At 48.1% G+C, this 19,848-nt stretch overlaps 1 protein-coding gene across 7 annotated transcripts in view; it reads right to left on the bottom strand.

The window, feature by feature from the left end:
* Positions 1–19,848, bottom strand: part of PHC2 (polyhomeotic homolog 2) — a 102,817-nt gene that overhangs the window by 43,524 nt on the left and 39,445 nt on the right. For 5 of the 7 annotated variants that reach the window (XM_060140624.1, XM_060140623.1, XM_060140627.1 and 2 more), the window contains exons 2-5: positions 5,395–5,622; positions 2,692–2,850; positions 1,504–1,581; positions 891–1,055 (exon numbers count right to left, since the gene is read on the bottom strand). In XM_060140624.1, coding sequence (XP_059996607.1) covers positions 891–1,055; positions 1,504–1,581; positions 2,692–2,850; positions 5,395–5,568 — 576 coding nt within the window. In that variant the 5' untranslated portion in view covers positions 5,569–5,622. Of the gene's footprint in view, positions 1–890; positions 1,056–1,503; positions 1,582–2,691; positions 2,851–5,394; positions 5,623–9,309; positions 10,076–19,848 lie in introns of those variants that run through there. The other 2 variants (XM_060140626.1, XM_060140628.1) reach the window with 2 other exon arrangements.

The raw sequence follows: 19,848 nt of genomic DNA, 5'->3' as shown, positions 1-19,848 counted from the left end.
CTGACTGTAGGAGCCGAGGGAGGGATGGGACTGTACAGTCTTTAGGATAGTGTGTCGAGGAGCTGGAGGGAGAACTCTTCAGAATGGGGGCAGTGATCTGAGTCCCGCGTAGAGCTAGATGTTCCTGCCTCCTAGGGCGAATGCTGCTGCTTTCACGGGAAATTCTGCTAAATCTTAGGAACCTCTCAGCTTCCTATGGGCCTTTGCACCTTAGGGACAGGTGTAAAGGGGGGACTCTAGGTATGCGTGTGCAGGGCTGATGCCGTCCTGAGTCCATTCGGCCCGAGCAAGCCCGCCTGATGAACGGCTGACAGGGTGGCCCTGATGGGAATGGGGGCCCAGCTGGGAAGGCAGTGGAGCAGCCGCATGTCCCGGAGCTGGCTGCCACCTTCACCACCTGGGCTGGAACACACTTTTGACCCTGAACTACCGGTGGCCAGTCCCTGCAAGGACTGTCCCAGGGGGGTAAGACCCCACTTCTGTAGGGTACTTGGATGTTTGCACGCTTGTTTATCTTACGTGTCTGAGTGTACAGACCGCCTGGGCACAGATCCCTGCATTCTCTACCCTAATTAATTTTGGGGAGTGGTTTCTGATAAGAAGAGGATAGTTCTGTTCACTCTAGGAGGGGAGGGAAAGAAGCCATCATGGGTAACTTTATTTCAGCCTGGAACCCCACCTTCCCTTGCGTCATGGAGCTTGTACCAAAGCTTCCACTCAGCCTTCCAGGCCGCCTTCTTTACGCCACCCCTTCTTTCCTGCCAACTGTCCCCCTAGTGCTTCTTCCCCACCCTTCTCTAATCCCCACGCTTCTCTCACTGCCCAGCTCCCAACTTCTCTGCCTCCGTCCTCCCGGCCCACCTGAGCCGTGGCCCAGGCTGGGGACTCACCATCTGTGCCCGCAGATACATCTGTGCTTGGCTTGCAGTCAGGGCTGGAGAAGACGTGTTGCCCAAGAGGACAGCCTGCTGGGCGATGCCTGAGGCTGCTGCTGAGTTGACACTCTGAGCCCGGTTGATGAGCTGGGCTGCTGCCGGGGAGGCTGCCAGATTGATCTGAGGAGGGAGACACGCCAAGTAGGAAACAGGAGGTTCTGTGGGTTAACTCTGCCCCGCTTCATCCATTTCTTTCTCTCTGCCTCTTCTGTCCCTTGGTGGATTCAGCCTTCTTGAGGACCAGCTCTGATCTGTGGGCCCTGGATCTTCCCCCAGCACTGCTGCATCTCTGGCTTACGTGCAGAGCTGCAGGGAGGATCCGATGGGGAGAGGACTGAGCTATGAACAGAGAGCCTTGACATTGGAAAGATGACGGGGAGTTATTAAAAGAAGTTAGAAAGCGGCATGCACTTTTTCTTTCTGGTAAGAGTAACAGGTTCCAGCCGTGGTTCTACACGGCTAAGGATTCACCACAATTGGGTCTGGAAGCCCAAGAGAATTTTGGGCAAAGAGGAAGGAGCTGGTCCTGGAGCTGTGGGCTCTGCCTGCTGTTCTCCATCCTACTCACCGAGGATGACTGGGCGGGGGTCTGTGCAGACACACTGCTGCCTGAAGTGCTCCCCTGTCTGCTGGCCACCAGGCTTGCCTAGGAAAGGAGAATTCTCATCACTAGAGGCCCAGACCTCCTCCAGTCATCCCCCCCGGCTCTCACCTGCCGCAGGGTGCACTATAGGGCAGCGGTAAGGAGTCAAACCCTTATTCTGGCTCATCCACATGACCTCAAGCAAGTGGCTCAGTTTCCTCTTGTATAAGGTGGCATAACCACGGTGTCTACCTTGTAGGGTTGCTGAAGGGATTACACGAGGCGGAGCATTTACATGTAAGCGCTCGAACCGTCAGCTGTGACTGTTACCAATGTTTCCAGCTCTCTTCAGCTCCCATTCCACTGCACCCACTCTATCATACCCAGCTCACCGGCCCCCACGTGGAGCGCTGGGCACGTACTGTCTGGAACATCCAGCCTGCGTCCTCCCCGTGGCCAGCTTCTTCTCATCCTGCAGTGTCGGCTTCACTGTTCCTCCAGCAGACAGGCTCCCCCCTCCCCACCAGCTGTACCCACTGTAAGGTGGGCCTCCTTGTTACTCAGCCACAGCAGGCTGCTCTGCTCTTCTGCAGAGCTTATCAGCGCTCTGGTAGTTAGCTACTTCGTCTCCTCGTCTATCTGTGTTTCTGACTACTTGCTGTCTCTGTGTTTCTGACTACTTGCTGTCTCCCCACCACAAGCTGCAAGAGGACAGGGTCCACGGCGTGCTCGGTGCCCGACATGAACTCTGGTGTGCAGCAGGTGCATAAAGATTCTGTCGAATGCATGTCTGGGCTCTTCTCGGCCACTGAGGGCAGAAAGGCCAGCTGAATGGGCAATGGCCTTCTCCTGTGGACACCTCCTCGCACCCTCGGCCCCCTCCCTGCAGTGTGGTGAGGCGGAGAGGCAGGCACCCGCCAGTCCCTCCTTGGGCGAGGCAGGCGGAGAGGTCCAGCCGCCCTATTTGAGAGCTGTGTGGCCTCGGGCGAGGTGCTTAGCCTCTCAAAACCTCTTTCCTCATCTGTCAAGAGGACTCGGGATGACGATCACACCCACTTCGCAGTGGTTCTGTGAGGACGCGGTAAGAGAACGCATGGGCACATGCGTGCAGTGCTTGCTTTTCCTGCCCCTTCCTTCGGGGGCATCTGCGGTGCTCCTGTGACGTCATCTTACCTGCTGCACGGCCGCGAGGCTCTGGAGCTGGGCGCTGCTGAGGTGCTGCTGCTGCAGGGCCGCCGTCTGCAGCATGAGGTGCTGCTGCTGGGCCGCGTACATCTGCTGCAGGTACTGGGCCGCCGTGCTGGGCTGCCGGTGCAGGGCTTGCTGGATCACCTGCAGAGGGCGGGGGGTGGGGTGGGGGAAGAGCCCGCGCTGCGGCCAAGCCTGCTCAACACCCTCTCTCCCTAGCTGCTCAGATAAGGACCAGGCCTGCGAACCCCACTTGCCAGGGAGCCGGGGAGACGACTGTGTGCAGAGCTCCACCCGTTCCTGCCTTGCCTATCACACACGCTCCCTGCTCCTCCCCGATATGGGCTACACACGCCACTACCACCAACTCTCGGGGCAGTGGGAGCTCAGGAGACAGGAGTCCTTTAAGCCTCCGGTGACACTGGGTCCCACGCCAGGCTTGTTAGGTACCCCCTTCCCCGCCATTCTGCAGCCTCAGATGAGTCTAACTGGACTGCAGGGATGATGATGACAGAGGGAACCGAAGTTCAACAAGGCTGAGAGGAGGAAAGGGGTAGGAAGAAAGAGACAAGTCCGAAGCGCAGCCTATTCGAGCTTTGAACACACAGCCAGCCAAACTCAAACCTGCTCAAGGTCAACACCCTTCCGGCAGCGGCTGCCCCCAGCTGCTTGGGACGTCCTATCGGTCCCTCAGAAGATGGTCCCCCTGGACTTGCACAGCAGGGATGCTGCAGCTACAGGGATGCTGCCTTCCTCTTTTACTCTTTCCCTCCTTCTCTCTATCACTCTCTTTTGAGCCACCATCTCCCATTCCCTGGCCTTACTGCTATTCCCTCTTTCCTGATGGGACTGGCTGAGCCACAGTCTCTGGGAGATGACAAAAGGCTGCTCTTTGATCCCTTCCCACCCTCAAAGCCTCTTCTCCACCCCCAGGAACAAGGAAAAGCAAATGCCTTTCCTCTAGCCCTGAGACCCTCTACCTTCTTCTCCTTAGCCCCGTACATTTCTCCTCCCTTCTCACCTGGTCACCTTCCTGCTGTCTTCCCATGCGGTGCCCTACATGGGCCCTCGCTAGGCTCTGGCCCACTTCCCACCCTTCGCTCTGCTGCTCTGGCTCCAGGGCTGTTCTGCCCCAGGCAAGTGAGCCTCTAGTCTAGCTCTCTCCAGCTTAACATGACTTCTAGGGGCTGGCGGCTCTCGGACAAAACAACCTCTGGGCTCAGATTTGGGGTTCTGTAAAAACAGCCTGATATCACAGATTCTCCATGGGCTCTGGAGTCTCCCCAGATACCCCCACCCCATCCCAACTCCTCCACCCACTTCCTTCAGTGTACTTTCCCCTCTGAGGGTCCTGGTTTACATGAGCTCAGTTCTTTTTATTCCTTGTTCTCCCCAGAATTTTTTCTTCTTATTCCCTTTACCTAGGCCTCTTTATTTTCCTTAGACCCCTAAAAGCACCCCCAAGCATCCAGACAGCAGTAGTAGAGATGGACTTTTTCTCACTGGAGGATGTCAAGGAACAGAAATAGGAGGCACCCCAATGGTTCTGCTTGGGTGCGGAACATGATGACAGAGGGAACCGAAGTTCAACAAGGCTGAGAGGAGGAAAGGGGTGGGAAGAAAGAGACAAGTCCGAAGCGCAGCCTATTCGAGCTTTGAACACGCAGCCAGCCAAACTCAAACCTGCTCAAGGTCAACACCCTTCCGGCAGGGGCTGCCCCCAGCTGCTTGGGACGTCCTATCGGGGTCTCCTTTAACTAGACTTTTCAGGCTCTCTCACCATCTGCTGTGGCTTCTCCTCCATCCCCTAATCTGGGCCTAGGGCCAGAGAAGGATGAGCTCACTCATCTAGTACATCCAAACTGCAATAGCAAAGCTACTAGAATAAACGCTTCTCGGCTGTGGTCTCTCTTTTCTCCCTAGTTTATCCAGGAGCCTCTATCAGACATTGTAGTGAATAAGAACACAGGTTTGGGGGGAATCAGGTTCAGCTTTTTTGTCTTTACCTGGTGACCCTGGATAAGTCACTACCTTCTCTGAGCCTCAGTTTTCTCAATTACAGAATTGTGCCTAATAATAACCACCCTCACAGCTGGAGAAGAAGATAAATAAGCAAAATGCTTCGGACAGTGCGGGGCACATGGCAGACGGCAAAACATGGTCATGACTGCATTTTGGAAGAGTGTGTAGTCACCCGGAAGGCCTCATAGATGACACTTTGCAAACCGCTGCTTTGGGGAAGAAGGCAAAAAGCTGTAAAGACAAAGGATTGTTTGGGGTTCTATTTTGGTCCTCCGTATGTAAGAAACTTAGATTTGGTACAAGGAAGTGGTCACTTAGGTAGGGGATCTAGGTTGTGGCTGAGCAGATTCTAGTCATTTTTTCTCTTTGCTCTTTTCACTTGTGTGTCCTTTATGATTTCACAAGTTTATACTCCCCAAACGGCACTGTGGGATCTGAGTCACCAGATAAGAAAGGATTTTCGGATCTGCTAAGTATTCCCACTCTCCCCAACCTTCCCTGACTGAATCCATCTAGTATCACTACTCCTCTAATGCTGCACAAATAGTTACCCACTGACATACGCCCTTATGCCCATTCTAGATTTAGCACCCCGGTTGTCCTACCAGACCATGCCAACACGTCCTCCTGGCTGGCCCTGAGATGATTAATCAGGTGGCGTCTTACCTGCACAGTCTGCCGGTCAGGAATGCCACCGTACACAGAAATCTGGGGCCCCGTGGGGCGGCCACTGCCACCGCTGCTGCTATTGTTGCCGCCACTGCTGCTACTGACGCCGCTGGTACTGCTGGCGACACTCGCGCTGCTAGACGTATGGGGGACGGGCAGCTCGTTCTCCATGGCCTACAGGACGGCACAGTCAGGGCGCTCAGGTGGCAGATGAGCAGGCAGGTGCTGGGAGGGAAGAAGCAGGAGGGAAATGCTTAACAAACGCATTCTAGAGGATACACACGTGGGTATCCGCTCTCTACCAGCCTGTGTGGGACTACTTCTGAACTGAGGTCTGCAGCCACCCCTGCCATCAGGACAGGGCTAGGCTTGGCTCACTAGGCGAGGTGTGAAATCAGGTCAGCCTGAATCTAAATTTTACGACTTATTCTGCTAGAGGAGATGAAAAACAGCCTAGGAGGATCCCCTACGATGGGCTTCCTAGCAGTGATCTTAGGGACCATTCCTCACACCATCAAACTTTTCATCACTGGGGTAGAGAAACTGGACATCAGAGAAATTATTATTTGTCCATATTTATATAGGCAGTTCTTGAAAGAAATGGGATCCAAAATCTAGAGAGAACAGAATGAGAGAAAGAGGCAATAAAATAAACTGCAGTGATCATTTTGTTTTGTTTTCCAACCAGAAGAGCTCCGAGTGTGTCTGGAGTCTGTTTCCTTCCTGAAGTACTCACTGAGTGCTCTCTGATCCAATGCTGAGCAGGGCACCACATTGAGCAATTTGGTGAAAATCACAGGTTTTGGAGTCAGAAAGACTTAGGTTTGAGTCCTGGCTCCGCCACTTACCAGCTGGGAAACCTTGGCAAGTCACACTTCTCTAACCTCCTGTCTTAATCTGGCAGACACAAGAGCGTATGGATTGTTGGGAGGATAAAGTAAATGAACAATACAAAGCGCTTAGTGGGGTGTCGAGCATATATCGAGTGTTCCTTATGCATTGGCTGTTGTTGTGGTTATTATAACTGTCCCCAGCCTGTTTCCCACTGTCCGGTTCCAGTAGATCAATCCTCTTCCAAGGTGGAACTGGCAGAGCCTCCTGGAACTTCTATCCCAGTCACTAAGGGTAGAAGTGCTAGAAATTCCTTGAGGGACCAGCCGATGATTGGGATTCAGAACTGGAAGCTGCGCATCCCCTTGAGGCAAGGAGTGGAGAAGGGCTGGGAGAGAAGGAAGGAGTGGTGGGAAGGTCATGCCCGTGTCCTAGGTCAAGTTCCTCTCTTTTTCTTCTTTCATGCTATTCCTAAAATCCTAATTTTTATATATATATACATGCTTTTCCTTCTACCCATTCCTTCTTACACCTAAAAACAACACTTCTTTGTCATCCCATCATAGACATTCAGTTCTCTTCTTGCAGAAGATTATGCCAACTTAATAAATGAAGAAAATAATACGATTTTTTCACAGTATTGAGAACATTAGTGCAAAGAACTAAAATAGTCATTAACGTCCTGCCATCTTCCTCCCAGTGTGCTCCCTCTGGAGGTTGTCAGCATTCCTCAGGATGCCTGCCTCAGCCTGGGTGAGTTTTTACCATGGGCTGCAAAAAGTGTAGATGAAGGTTCAAAGACAGGAATGTTGGGGGTGACGAAGTCCAGGTTACTCCCAGTGGGCAGGCAGCAAGTTGAAGTTCAGAGGCCTATGGCTTCCAAGGCAAAGCAAACAGCACTCATGACCTGGGTCCTTAAGCAGTGATTTCCCCTAATTTCTATATGTCTGCTTTGACTGCCACAGGGCAAGGCCATCCTCCATGAATTCTCTTTGTCCCGAACTGCACTCAGCCCTGGGCCTCATTTTGGCTACGCACTTGTTAAGGATGCTTATGATGATGATGGTGGTGCAGGTTGATGAAACAGCGAAGTCTACAAGTATTTCCTGTGCCCTGCTCAGTTGGAATCTACCTCATCTTATGCTCCATGGAAGGAAGCATTGGCTGGATAGAAAGCAGTAGAAGGCATAATTCTGATCCTGCAGAAACTGACAACCTAGTTGTCGAGATGAGGCTCCGCTGGGATTTTGAGGCTCACCAAGCAACAGATCAGTAAATGGGAGTTAGATTCAAGCTTGGAATATCCCACAGAATCCCAAAGTCTCTTCTTAGTTCAATGGCCCACCTCCCTTTCCCAAACTGTTGATCAGAATTGGGTTTCAGTTCTTGCTTTGCATCCCACCCTAGGAAATCTCAACGGAAGTATTAGTCCTTATAACCATAAACAAATAAAATAAAACAAGGCAGCAGCCACAGCAAGTTAAGGAGAGGGCAGTCTACATCCTGGATGATCAAGCCTCAGCTCTATTTTTTTTTTTTTTCTTTTGCAGCAGCTAGGGCAGATCTTGGGCACAGTGTATACTCAATCCTTGATGAGAAATAAAACAAGACAACATTCTAAAGAAAGTGTGGCATTTGTTTATGGAAAAACTGCACAGGCAAGACAGCAACTGCTAGAGAGAGAGAGAGAGAGAGAGAGAGAGACAGAGAGACAGAGAGACAGAGAGACAGAGAGAGAGAGACAGAGACAGAGACAGAGACAGAGACAGACAGACAGACAGACAGACTGACCTTAGTAACGTGGGGACAATATGTTTCCTGAGGTCTCTTGCCCGCCTGCCCCCTTCCTTCTGCTAACAAGCACGCCTTTCCCTCCTGTCTTCATCACCTCGTTCTTGGCTTCTGCATACCCTCTTCCGCTTTCCCCCTCTTCTGTCTTGTTAATTTCTGCCCCCAGCCCCTGGTTTTCCCATTCTTGCTGCTGCCTCCTCAGCCCTATCCTCTCTCACTCCTATGCTCACGCCTGCCCTCCCTTTCCCCACCCTCCTGTGTGCTCACACTCACCTCGCTGTCTGATTCTCTTGGACACGTGCATATACCCCCGCCCTCTAGCCCTCATTCCATTGACCCTGGCGGGCTGCTCTGGTTACTCAGATGAGCTCTCTCCCCACTCCTGCCCTCTTTTCTCTCTCTCAGACCCTCTCCCAGTTGCAGCTGGCTCACTCTGGGCCCCATTCCCTGGCTCCAGCTCCCTCCCCATTCTCTCTCATGGTCCCCCTGCCTGGCCATCTCACTCCCCCAGGCCTGATGAGGCACGTCCTCTCTTTCATTCCCATGCACATGCCCTTACTCTCCGGACAGCGCATGCTCCCTCTCCCTCCCCTTCTCGCTGGCTGGCCAGCTCTCTGGGTTCCAGCTCCCACTTTTGATGGCTACAGCTGTCTCTCCAGTGCACACACACTCTCTCTCTCTGGCTCCCTCTCAGTCTCTCCTGCAAAGCACACAGGAGGGAAGGACAGACTCTGTCTAAGAAACTAGGGACCGCTTCAAAGGAGAAGTAACATTTGAGCTACCTGAACCCACGCTTTCTCTGCTTTCACAGCATAAAGCTGCCCTGTCCCACCTTCCACTCCTTGTCAACCACCTCTAGAACGTTCCCGAATAAACACGCTCCTAGTTTTTCGCAACCTGAACATCTACCGCATGTGGGGTATGTTTGCTAAGTACTGGAAATTGAAAAGAGGTAGATGACATGGATCCTCCTTTTCGGGTTCATAACTTTTTTTTTTTTGCTGTACGCGGGCCTCTCACTGTTGTGGCCTCTCCTGTTGCGGAGCACAGGCTCCGGACGCGCAGGCTCAGCGGCCATGGCTCACGGGCCCAGCAGCTCCGCGGCATGTGGGATCTTCCCGGACTGGGGCACGAACCCGTGTTCCTTGCATCGGCAGGCGGACTCTCAACCACTGCGCCACCAGGGAAGCCCTCGGGTTCATAACTTTTGAAGGCATATTAGAAACAGTAAAACCTAAGGCCTCTTGCCCAGGAAAAAAATGCACAGATGTATAAAAAAAATGTACTTACAATTGTAGAGGTTCCTGAATCCTTTGAAGCCTGTTCCTTACCTCTGGACTCTGTTTCTTAGTTGGTAGGGACGGGGCACGAAGTACAAAGTTAAAGATACAAATAATATTGCTGACCCTCTGCCAAATGAGCGATGAGACCACACCTGCTGGCGTTCAGAAGAGTGGGGTGTTGAGCAGCATGTGTGGTGTGACAGAGGGAAAGTGGAGGAGGTTACTGTAGGCTTTGTGAGTGCCGAGATTGACACTTCTGCTGGGTAGTCACTGCTGTAGGGGAACAGATGGCCAGCCCTTCTCTCTGCCCATTCTCTGGTCTCTCAATCTTCCCAAGAGAGGCAAAGTGCTGAAGGAGACAGAGCATGGAGTCAGGCAATCCTAGCTCTGGGAATGCTAGCTCTGCTGCGACTAGTTGTATGGCCTTGGGCAATGCAGTTTACCTCTCTTAGTTTTAGTTTCCTAATCTGCAAAACTGGGTAATAAGAATACCTATTTGGGGGGTGGTATATGTGGGTTAGGATTAATCTCTTAGCTTCATCCCACTTTTCTAACCTTATATTCTACAATGTGAGTCCACTGCTCTGGTTTGGTAGATCTGCTTTTTTTCTCCCAAAGACCACATACCCATGTGCTCGTGATTACCTCCTCCGCTCTTCAATTTTGATGAAGTCCAATTTAACTTTTTCTTTATGGTTGCTGTCATATCTAAGAGGCCATTGCCTAATCCAATGTTTTGAAGGTTTACACCTAGGTTCTTCTCAAAGAGTTTTATAGTTTTAATTTTTCCATGTAAGTCTTTGATCCATTTTGAATTAATTATTGTATATGGTGTGAGGTAGAGGTACACCTTCATTATTTCTTAACTTTTTTATCCTGGTAAAATATATATAACATAAAACTTGCCCATTCATAATGTTGTGAAACCATTACCACTATCTATTTCCAGAATTTTCACCACCCCAAAGAGAAACTCTGTCATCATTCAGCAATAACTCCCCATTCCTCTCTCCCCCGCAGCCCAGCCCCTGGTAAATTCTCATCTACTTTCTGTCTCCATGAATGTCTACTCTAGAAATCTCATATAAGTGAAATCATGTAATATTTGTCCTTTTGTGTCTGGCTTATTTCATTTAGCATAATGTTTTCAAGGTTCATCCATGTTGTACCATGTATCAAAATTTCATTCCTCTTTATGGCTGAATAATGTTCCATTGTATGTATATATCACGCTTTGTTTATCCTTTCATCCGCTGATGCACACTTGGGTTGTTTCCATATTCTGACCATTGTGAATAACACTACCTTGAGCATTGGTATACAAGTATCTGTTTGAGACCTTGCTTTCAGTTCTTTTGGGTATATACTTAAGAGTGGAAGTGCCGGACCATGTGGGAGTTCAATGTTTAGCTTTTTGAGGAACCACCAAACTGGCTATTTCCTACCTCTGTGGTTTTACTCATGTTGTTCCCTTCCCCTGAAATGCCTGCCTTCCATTTTTCACTTAACCAGCTCCCTAGATCATCAGAACAACTTGTGTCTCTTCTGTGAAACCTTCACTGAATGCAGTGTCCTCTAACACTTCTCTTGCTTCACACTGGGTCCTAATTTCTTTCTTAAAGCCATCCAGTTGGTTGACTTACCCCAAGACACTTTGTGCTTACCTCTCTCCTAGCACGTGTCATCACAAGAAAGTGATTTACTTATGTGTCTGTCTTCCCCACTAGACTCTGAACTCCTGGAGAGTAGGGATCATATCCTGTTTTCCCGTATATACCTAGCGTTTCATTCCATAAATGTTTATTGAACAAAATTGCTTGAAACACGCCGTACTCCATCCTACTTCTCACTGGAAAGCTCTGCTTCCTTTCTACCTCATCTTCAGAATTCTTGCCAACTACTTTAAAACATATAGTGCTGGTGATTTAATTTCAGTACCTTCCATCAACAGTATCTACACTAATAATATTGATTACTTATTAAGCACCTGTTATGTGTCAAGCACTATAGTGAGTGCTTTATATATACACGTGACCTCCCTCATGGGGTAGGTATTATGCCAATTTTGTCAATGAAGAACTTACCAAAGTAACTTATCTAAGGTCATCACAAAACTAGGATGCAAAACCAAGTCTGACGCCAAAGCCAGAGCTCTTCCCACACTACACCCTCTGAGACCTCACCCATGATCTCACCTTGAGCAATTATTTCAATGACATTGGCCAAAGTCTATATTGGAGCATACTAGATTTTCAGAGGTGTTAAGGAATTGCGATTGCTGAATTTAATCCCTAATTATTAATTAATGTCTATTAAATGTTGTATATTACAAAATAACCTCTCTCTCTCTATAATATACAAAGGATAATACACAAGTGTACCCACCAGTCAATTTAAGAAACCGAACATTACCACAATCTCCCTTGTTTTTCCTATGCAAAAACTGAACCCTAGTTTTTGGGGAAGTGAGTCACTCAAGGAGATAGGGCTCCGCTGACTGTCCTGCAGCAGCATGAACACGGAGGCACCCCCAGAAAACCGGCTGGACTCATGGTGGAGATTTGCTCAACCAGAGGGCTGGAGTTTGCCCTAAGGGGAAATTTGAAGCTAGGGTCCTGCCATATGTCACTTTCTCACTGGTCTCCTGGTGGAAGGGAACTTCTGTTGGAAAGAAACAGAATTAATTAGGAAGCGTGGAACAATACAGCAGCTTTCAAACTTTTTCTACTATAGTTCCCCTCTTTGAACCCAAGTTTTTAAGGCCTTCTGCCTCAAAGCTCTGCTCTATGGGCTCAAAGCTCTGAAGGCTCAGTGAGGGCCACTGAGGCACATGTGGAGTCTCCTAACGCTCCGAACTGGGGCCCCACGTTAGAAAATCTGAACACTTAAACTCGCTCGGCATTAAGCATTTTACACACCCCTATTCAATTTCCTTTTAATTCCTACCCTTATTCCTCCTTCTAACTAGTTCCTTACTTCTCCCCGCAAGGCCACCCATCCCTGTGGACTCCTACTATGAACCCAGGCCAAATCTGATTAATGGCTATAATGTCTAGAACTGAGAGTCTCTTTTTCTCTGGGTTCCAACTCACTGTGTGGTTTTGTGTGAGCCGGAGCTCGGAAGGCTGTGATTCATACGTACTTTAGTCAGTTTTCCCCTCCCAATCGCGAGGGACCACTTTGAGTGATGTGCTGACTGTAACCAGCTCCAGACAGCGATCTGATTACAGGTCTCTGCTGCCCAGAGGGCCTGAGACCGGCAGCTGGAGAATCGCTGATGCTTCTGCCCTCCCAGGAGCCACCGAGTCTGGAGAACACTAGGCCTTTGTCCCGAGGGTCAGGGAAATCCATTTGCTGCGGATTACAGCTGTGACCGAGGTTCCAGGGAAGTAGAGGGGAAAGAAACTGAAAACGAAGCCCTCCAAATGGAGCTTAAAGCCCTGGGGCAGAGTGGGGTGGGCTTCTCCTATGGAAGCGGAGACTGACGGGCGATGAGAGGTCTAGTCTCCCCCACAGAGGCTGCTGCTGTTATCACCCCTGTAGTGGCTCGGGGGACAGAGAGTTTGAAGAGGCAGGCGACGCTGTTCTTTGCTATGGCTCTGCCTCTCCTCTGGCTGCCTCTCTGTCCAGGAATAAGTCAGTATTGGCAAAGCGTTCAGGCTCTCTAGACTCAGGGGCCCGAGGGGAGGTCTCCTTATGCCTCCCTAAGTTACCGCATCAACCTAAGTGTCCTGATTTGCACTGATCTGATTATGTCTCTGGCAGCTGTCTGAGGTTACTGATACGCTGGAAGCAGTCCAAATGGATTCAGCTCAAACCACCGCAGAAAGTTCCCTCTCTCTCCCCAGTCCTCTGCATGTTGTCTCCTTTAGTGTCTCTAGAAACCCAAGCAAATAAATGAGGGCTCACAAAGCAGAAATGAAGGATGAGACGTTAAAACTGACCACACAGTCCCAGCCATCAAAGTCGAACAATTTCATTGTGAAACAGAACCCAACACATAAATTTTAAAAAATTTTAAGAAAGCCCTGGGATGCGTTTATTTATTTTACTTTGTACTCTGAAATAATTTTAGACTTACAGAAAAGTTGGGAAAATAGCCAAGAGTTCCTATATACTCTTATGAACCACAGTATAATGATTAAAACCAGGAATGTCACATAGATACACTATTATTAAACAAATTACAGACCTTATTTGGTCTTTCTTCTGGTCCAGGATATCACATAGCATTTGGTTGTCATGCCTCCTTAGTCTCCTCCAATCTGTGACAGTTTAGTCTTGTCCTGTCTTTCATGCCATTGACATTTTTGACGAGTACTGGTCAATTATTCTCTAGACTGCCCCTCAATTTGAATTTGTTTGGTGTATTTTTTTTTTTTTCTCATGATTAGAACGAGCTTAGCCTTTTTTGGGGAAAAATACCACAGAAGTGATGTCGTGTCCTTCCCAGCGCCTCATCTCAAGGGATACATGTTATCGATGGGTCTATCATTGGTGATGTTAACCACAGTTACCTGGTTAAGGTCAGAACCTCATACATTTAAATGAACAAACTTTTTCCGAAAGCTCATTGTTTTCTTTATAATTTAGCAAGTGTTTCCATAACAAGCTGGTGCTGGTTGGCTGAAGAATGTGAAGAGGAACAAGAAGGATTTGGTCTCTTGTGGACGGAACATACAGTTAACGCCAGGTTATGGAAACACTGAGTGTTTGCAGTGGAGACACTTCAGTCTCCCTGCTCTGAGACGGGGCAGCCGTGCAGCCTGCCTCGCCTACGGCAGCCGTGCAGCCTGCCTCGCCTACGGCAGGGCCTGGCACTTCTGTAACGGCCTGAGAGCAAATAGTTTAGGCTCTGCTGTGACCACGCAACTCTGCTGGGCGAAAGCAGCCACAGACAAGTCCTAAGTGGAGTGGGGCTGTGTTCCAATACAATATTAGTTACAAAAAGGGAGATGGGCCGGGTTTGGCCTGCGGGCTGTAGTTTCCAGGGCCCCTGATCTGTGCCCACCCACATGGCTGACCGTGTACCTGCAGCAGGTTGGCTAACAGCATGGGCTTTGGTGTTAGAAAGACCTGGGTTCAAATTCTAACCAGGCCACACATTAGCCGTGTGTGCTTGAGCAAGTTAAGTCACCTTTGGGGCCTCAATTTCTTCAGGAGTGAAATGAGACCCCATTTCCCTCATGGGCTGGTTAAATGCGATGTCTGTAAAGCACTGAGGAGCATACTTAGCAAAGAGTAAGCATGTGATGAATGGCAAGGCTGTGAGCCTGATTTGGGATTTGGAAAATGATCCCTTTAAGCATGTTACATAGTGAGGATCCCATAAGTTATTTTTATCATCGGCCACAGTCACGCTCAAGTCTCTTTATAAAAACCATGGTCTGTTTTACCTGTTTAAGTGTTTGTCTCTTTTGTAAAGGGCACTTTTCCAGAAGGCTCTTTAGGAACATAAGATTTAAAGGCAGCCCATCTCTATATTGAGCAAGGATGCGTGCTCTAGAGCCGGCCTGCCTGGGCTCAACCTTCAGCTTCCCAGTTTGACTCCGAGCAAATTAGAAAGCCGCTCTAGGCTTCAGTCTCCTTACCTGTAAAACTGGGACAACAATGCCACCTGGTAGGTTATCTGGAGTATTAGCTAAGTTAACACATAGACAGCAGTTAGAACTGTAACTGGTACTTAGTGAACACTTAAAAAATGTTAGCTGCTGTTGTCATGATATGATGAATTATTATTATTATTGACATTATTAAAGGTTCTTCAGTCTTAACTCCACGGTTTAAAGAGGGATGTTATTCTAGTGGTTTCCCAGAAGACAAACTTGGATCCAATCATTATGTTAAGTTGGTGCCTAACGTTAGGACATCCATCTCTTTAATTTCCCAGCTAGCCATCGTATACTGTATCCATGTCCTTTTTTCTCTCACTTCAAATATTGCCTGTTATGGGTTGAACTGTATGCCCTCAAAAAGATGTTCGGTTCCTGACCCCCAATGTGTCAGAATGTGGCCTCATTTGGAAACAGGGTCATTGTAGATGTAATTAGTTAAGATGAGGTCATATTGGCACAGGGTAGGCCCCTAATCCAATCTGACTGGTGTCCTTATAAAAGAATGCAATGTGAAGAGGCAGACATACACAAGGAGGAAACAGCCACGTGAAGATGGAGGCAGAGATTGGAGTTATGTTTTCATAAGCCAAGGGATACCCAGGGCCAACAGAAGCTGGGAAGAGACAAGGAAGTATGTCAGAGGGAGCGTGGCCCTACTGACCTGGATTAAGACCTTGATGTTAGACTTCTAATCTCCAGAACTATGGGACGGTGCATTTCTGTTGTTTGAAGCCACCTAGATTATGGCACAGAAAGAGAGTAGGTTGGGGTAGGGTAAAAGAAGACTATTTCTTGAGAGAAAGATACTTTAATTTCCATCAATAACCTCAAACTTAGAAAAATCTTCTTTTGTGTGTCTGGTGACAAAGTAAATTCTTCATGCTATGGTTTTAGTCAATTCTTCCTTGTTTAGATTTAGTAGAGCTCTGCATTCCTGGGATTTATAGAGAGAAATCTCAGGAGTCAAGGCTATAAAAAGACCTCTATAAAAAGCCTCTCCTTACTAAGTTTCTCCACAGAGCACACATGCACACCTCCCTCCCCCATTTCCAGAGCATGCCATTTTCTGCTCCTCCATCTCAGCCTTGACCTGGCCCGATGCTGGGTTAAACCATGGTAGGCTAGTCTTTCTGCCACTGCTACTTCTTGACAAGCACAACTAAGCCAGGACACGGATCATGGGAAACAGCCAGGCTTTCAAAGTAATTGTTCAAGGGCATGGAAATTTATCTATAAAGTCTTCACCAGCCTTTTTTTCTCTTCTTCTTGTCCTACCCTCCAAGCTGGATATACCTCAGACCTACCCAGTGGTTCTACAGGTATCTCTTGACCCTTTGTAGCAGTTGAGGTTAAGAAGTTAGCTCACTCTGTGAACACCAGGGTTAAGAGTACCCTGGAGAAGCGGGGACTATACTGGGGTGCTGCCACCTGAGCATGCTCCCCCCAGAGCTTATTCCAAGAGTGTAGCCTTCCTCCTTTAGAGTTTCCTTTTACATCCCCTATGAGGAGATTAGGAAATGGGGCTTTGATAGATTACAGAGAGATAGGTTCCCTGGGATGGAAGTGGTACCTCCTGTCACGAAGACTCTTGGTCTGTATGTGAATGATCCTTTATCCACTAGGAGGCCAGTGGCCTTAGGCCTGGTGCTGGTAACCGATAATTCTTGCCGTTTTGGGGGTACCTGCTCAGGGACAGCAGCTTGATATGCATGGTTTCATTTATTCCTCACAACAAACCTATGACACAGGGATTATGTCTTCATTTTTCCCACAAGAAAACTGTGGTTCAGAGCGGTCCAATAACTTATGTGAGGCCATAGAGCTTGCAAATGGTGGGCGCAGGATCTGAAACCAGGGTTGCAAGTCCACACACAAGAGGCAGAATGACTTGTGCTCCCTCCAGTCTAGGCCTCTCTGGGCCAGTGAGTTCTCATCAGTTTAACTTGGCTCCTATTGCCTTCCTGCTAGACTGTCTCACAGGCGATATCTCAAGCAGCGGGTCAGTCCACAGCGGGCCTGTCAACTGTAACTCTTCCAGGGCTTGCCTCGTACTCCAGAAATCACACCTGGAGTGATAACTGGGGCGTGTTTAACATTTGTAGGTCTTTCCTGTTCCTATTTTCAGATATATTATCTTACTTAGATATAAGCCTGGCCCTGTTGGCGGTGTTTACAAAATCATTTGCACAATCTAATTGAAAAGTAATACAAAACAAAAACATCTGCCCCACAGTCCTTTGGGGAGTAGGGACGAAGGGAACCTACCTTTCCCGAAAGCCCACTATGTGCCAGGCACAGGCTCAGGGAGGCAGCTCGATTTAGAAGAAAAAAGGAGGAGCTCCACATTCAGAGAAAGCTGCCTTGATTTCTGCCGCTGCTCTAGCTAGGAAACCTTAGACAGGTTACTTAGCATCCACAAGCCTCAGTTTCCTCATCTGTAAACAGTGCTAATGATACAGATTTTCAAGAGTTATTGGGAGAAGTGAATAATAAAATGCAAGCAAGACACCTAGCCCAGTGAGTGGCACTGAAGAGGCATTTAATAACTATTAGCCTCCCTCTGCCTGCTTACTCTTTCTGGCATCGTTTTGGAGTAGTAATTACTGCTGAGGAAGCAGGCGCTGAGTGGTCAAGTGACTCGTCCAAGATCACAAAGCTATTAAGTGGCATAAACCAGAAGAGTCTGAGAATAGAACTCAAGTCTGAACTGTAAATATGGGAGGCGACTTGAACGTGGAGAAGGGAAAACGCTCGAAAATCTGGGCTTTTAATCCTTTACAATTATTGAACATACTCTTATTCCAGGCTTGATTATAAGTTCTTCCCCAGAGTCCAAAAAGCCCCATTCTAACTTTAGGAATTTCCTTTCTAAGAAAAGTGGGGTGGTGGGGGAAGGAAAAAAAAACCCCACCCCACCTACAGGTGAAACTGGAAGAAGTAGTAACCAGGTAGACTTAACCATGGTGTGTGTATGAGAGGGGCGTGTTCACGCATGTGCACTCATGCACATGTGTGCTGGGAAGGAAGGGGGAAAGCGAGAGACTAGAAGCTTATTAGCGTCTGCTATTTCTAGGTTAAGTGCCTCACACAGCTCCAAGCTCTGTGCGGCAAGAGTGCTTCAGAAATCCAGAGAGTAAGTGATCAATAAACACTGTTCTTGGAGCTACTTTTCATGCAGTGATTGGTTTGTCAGTTTGCAAGGTGTCTGGACTAGTACTAAGCCTACATTACATTGTAAACAGGTGTACAACTTGAGATTTTAGCCTCCTTCCTCCACCCCTCTCTTCCCATCTTCTTTGGGACAGTCCCCTCCTTAGGCCCTCACTGCTTCAGCCCAGCCCACCAGTTAAAGGACTTGGCCATTCCTAAGAGGCTTTCTGTTGCTGTGCTTCTGCCCCAGCAACTTGTCCTGGCAGCTGTTTCATAGCTTTGGGATCACAAGGCAATTGCAGAGTAACCCCCACACTAGGCACACCCCCCACCCTACCCCACCCCGGCCCAGCTCGGGGCCTCCTTTCCCTCCTTTGTCCCAAATAATAGCCTCTAATTGCTATTAACATTCCTCTCTAGCACATACATAAGGCATGTCTGTGGTCAGCCTGTGATCTACTGTCACCACCAGTCTTTTGTTTCCTATTGTCCTTGGAATGTTATGTTCTATCCCATTTTACACCCATGCGTTTGCTTTTCTTCCCTTGGCATACCTGCTGCCTTTTAGCTTCTTGTATTTCTAAACCATCTCACTACTGTTTGTAGAAGAAAACTATCTAAATGGGGTAGATCCCCCTCAATCTTCTACTCTTTCCAGTCAACTATACGTTTACCCTACTTTATTCCTCATATTATAAAACTTAGGTAGCTAATTTTGATAGCTAGAATAGGACTGCAGAGTGGAAACTGTAAGGAGATAGATTTCAACTCAACAGAAAAAAGTGCTTACTAACGGTTGGAGTTGCTAAAAGTGGAGTGGGCTGGTTTGTGAAGAAGTGAGTTTCCAGTCGGCGGAGGCAGTCAAGCAGAGGGTGAGTCATGGCAGGTGTGATCCATGCAGCGTTTGTCTCTAGGATCTCTTTTAACTCTGGTAGTGTATAACCATGAAAATATTTTACTGGACACCAGAAATCCAAGGGAAAATGTAAGTTGTTGCTTATTTTTATAGTACTTCCATTTATGAACGTTCTAAATGCTAGTCCTGTTTTTCAAGAGGCAGGTCAGCTCCTCACTGGTTTTCATCATTCCAGTTACCAACAAAAAGAATAAACTCCATTAGTGTGAACTTCCTGATTCTCATCATCTACTCAGATGAGAAACTATTGTTCTTATTTCATGGATGGGGCAGCCACAAAATGGCTAAGTACAGAAGCTGATCATTTCTTTTGTTGGACTTTCAGGACACTGGTGAAACACAAAACTAGCTCACCCAACCAACATCCATCCTTCCCATGTTTGTTGAACAATTATTATGTGCTTGGTACTGAATGAAATACAAAAATGATTCAGATATTGACTCTGGAGTTAAAGTTTATGAGGAGGAATAAGAAAAGTACATAAATAAATATAACAGGAATTGGCAAACTTTTTCTGTAATGGGCCAGTTAGTAAATAGGTCAGGCTCTGAGGACCGCACACGGTCCCTGTTGCATACTCTTCTTTGATCCCCGTCCCCCAACCATTCCTACTTTGCTGATCCCTGAAATGTAATAAGATGTAAAGTGATAACCTTATTACATTTTGAATTAGCTAGAAGTTTCATTTGGGGTGGGCCTGCAAAGATGGGTTTGATTGGGACTTTGGAAGTAGGGTGGGGGCATTCTAGTTGGAAGGAGATCCTTCCCATTACACGCTGTCCTCCATTTTCTATTCTTACAGCAGAGGTTTTCAAAGAGTGGTCAGTATCATCTGGGAACTTATTAAAAATGCAAAATTTCAGG

This window comes from Lagenorhynchus albirostris, chromosome 2 (assembly GCF_949774975.1).
Source record: "Lagenorhynchus albirostris chromosome 2, mLagAlb1.1, whole genome shotgun sequence".
Lineage (NCBI taxonomy): Eukaryota > Metazoa > Chordata > Mammalia > Artiodactyla > Delphinidae > Lagenorhynchus > Lagenorhynchus albirostris.
Note: the sequence above shows the minus strand (reverse complement) of the source record. Positions and strands in the feature narration are given on the sequence as shown.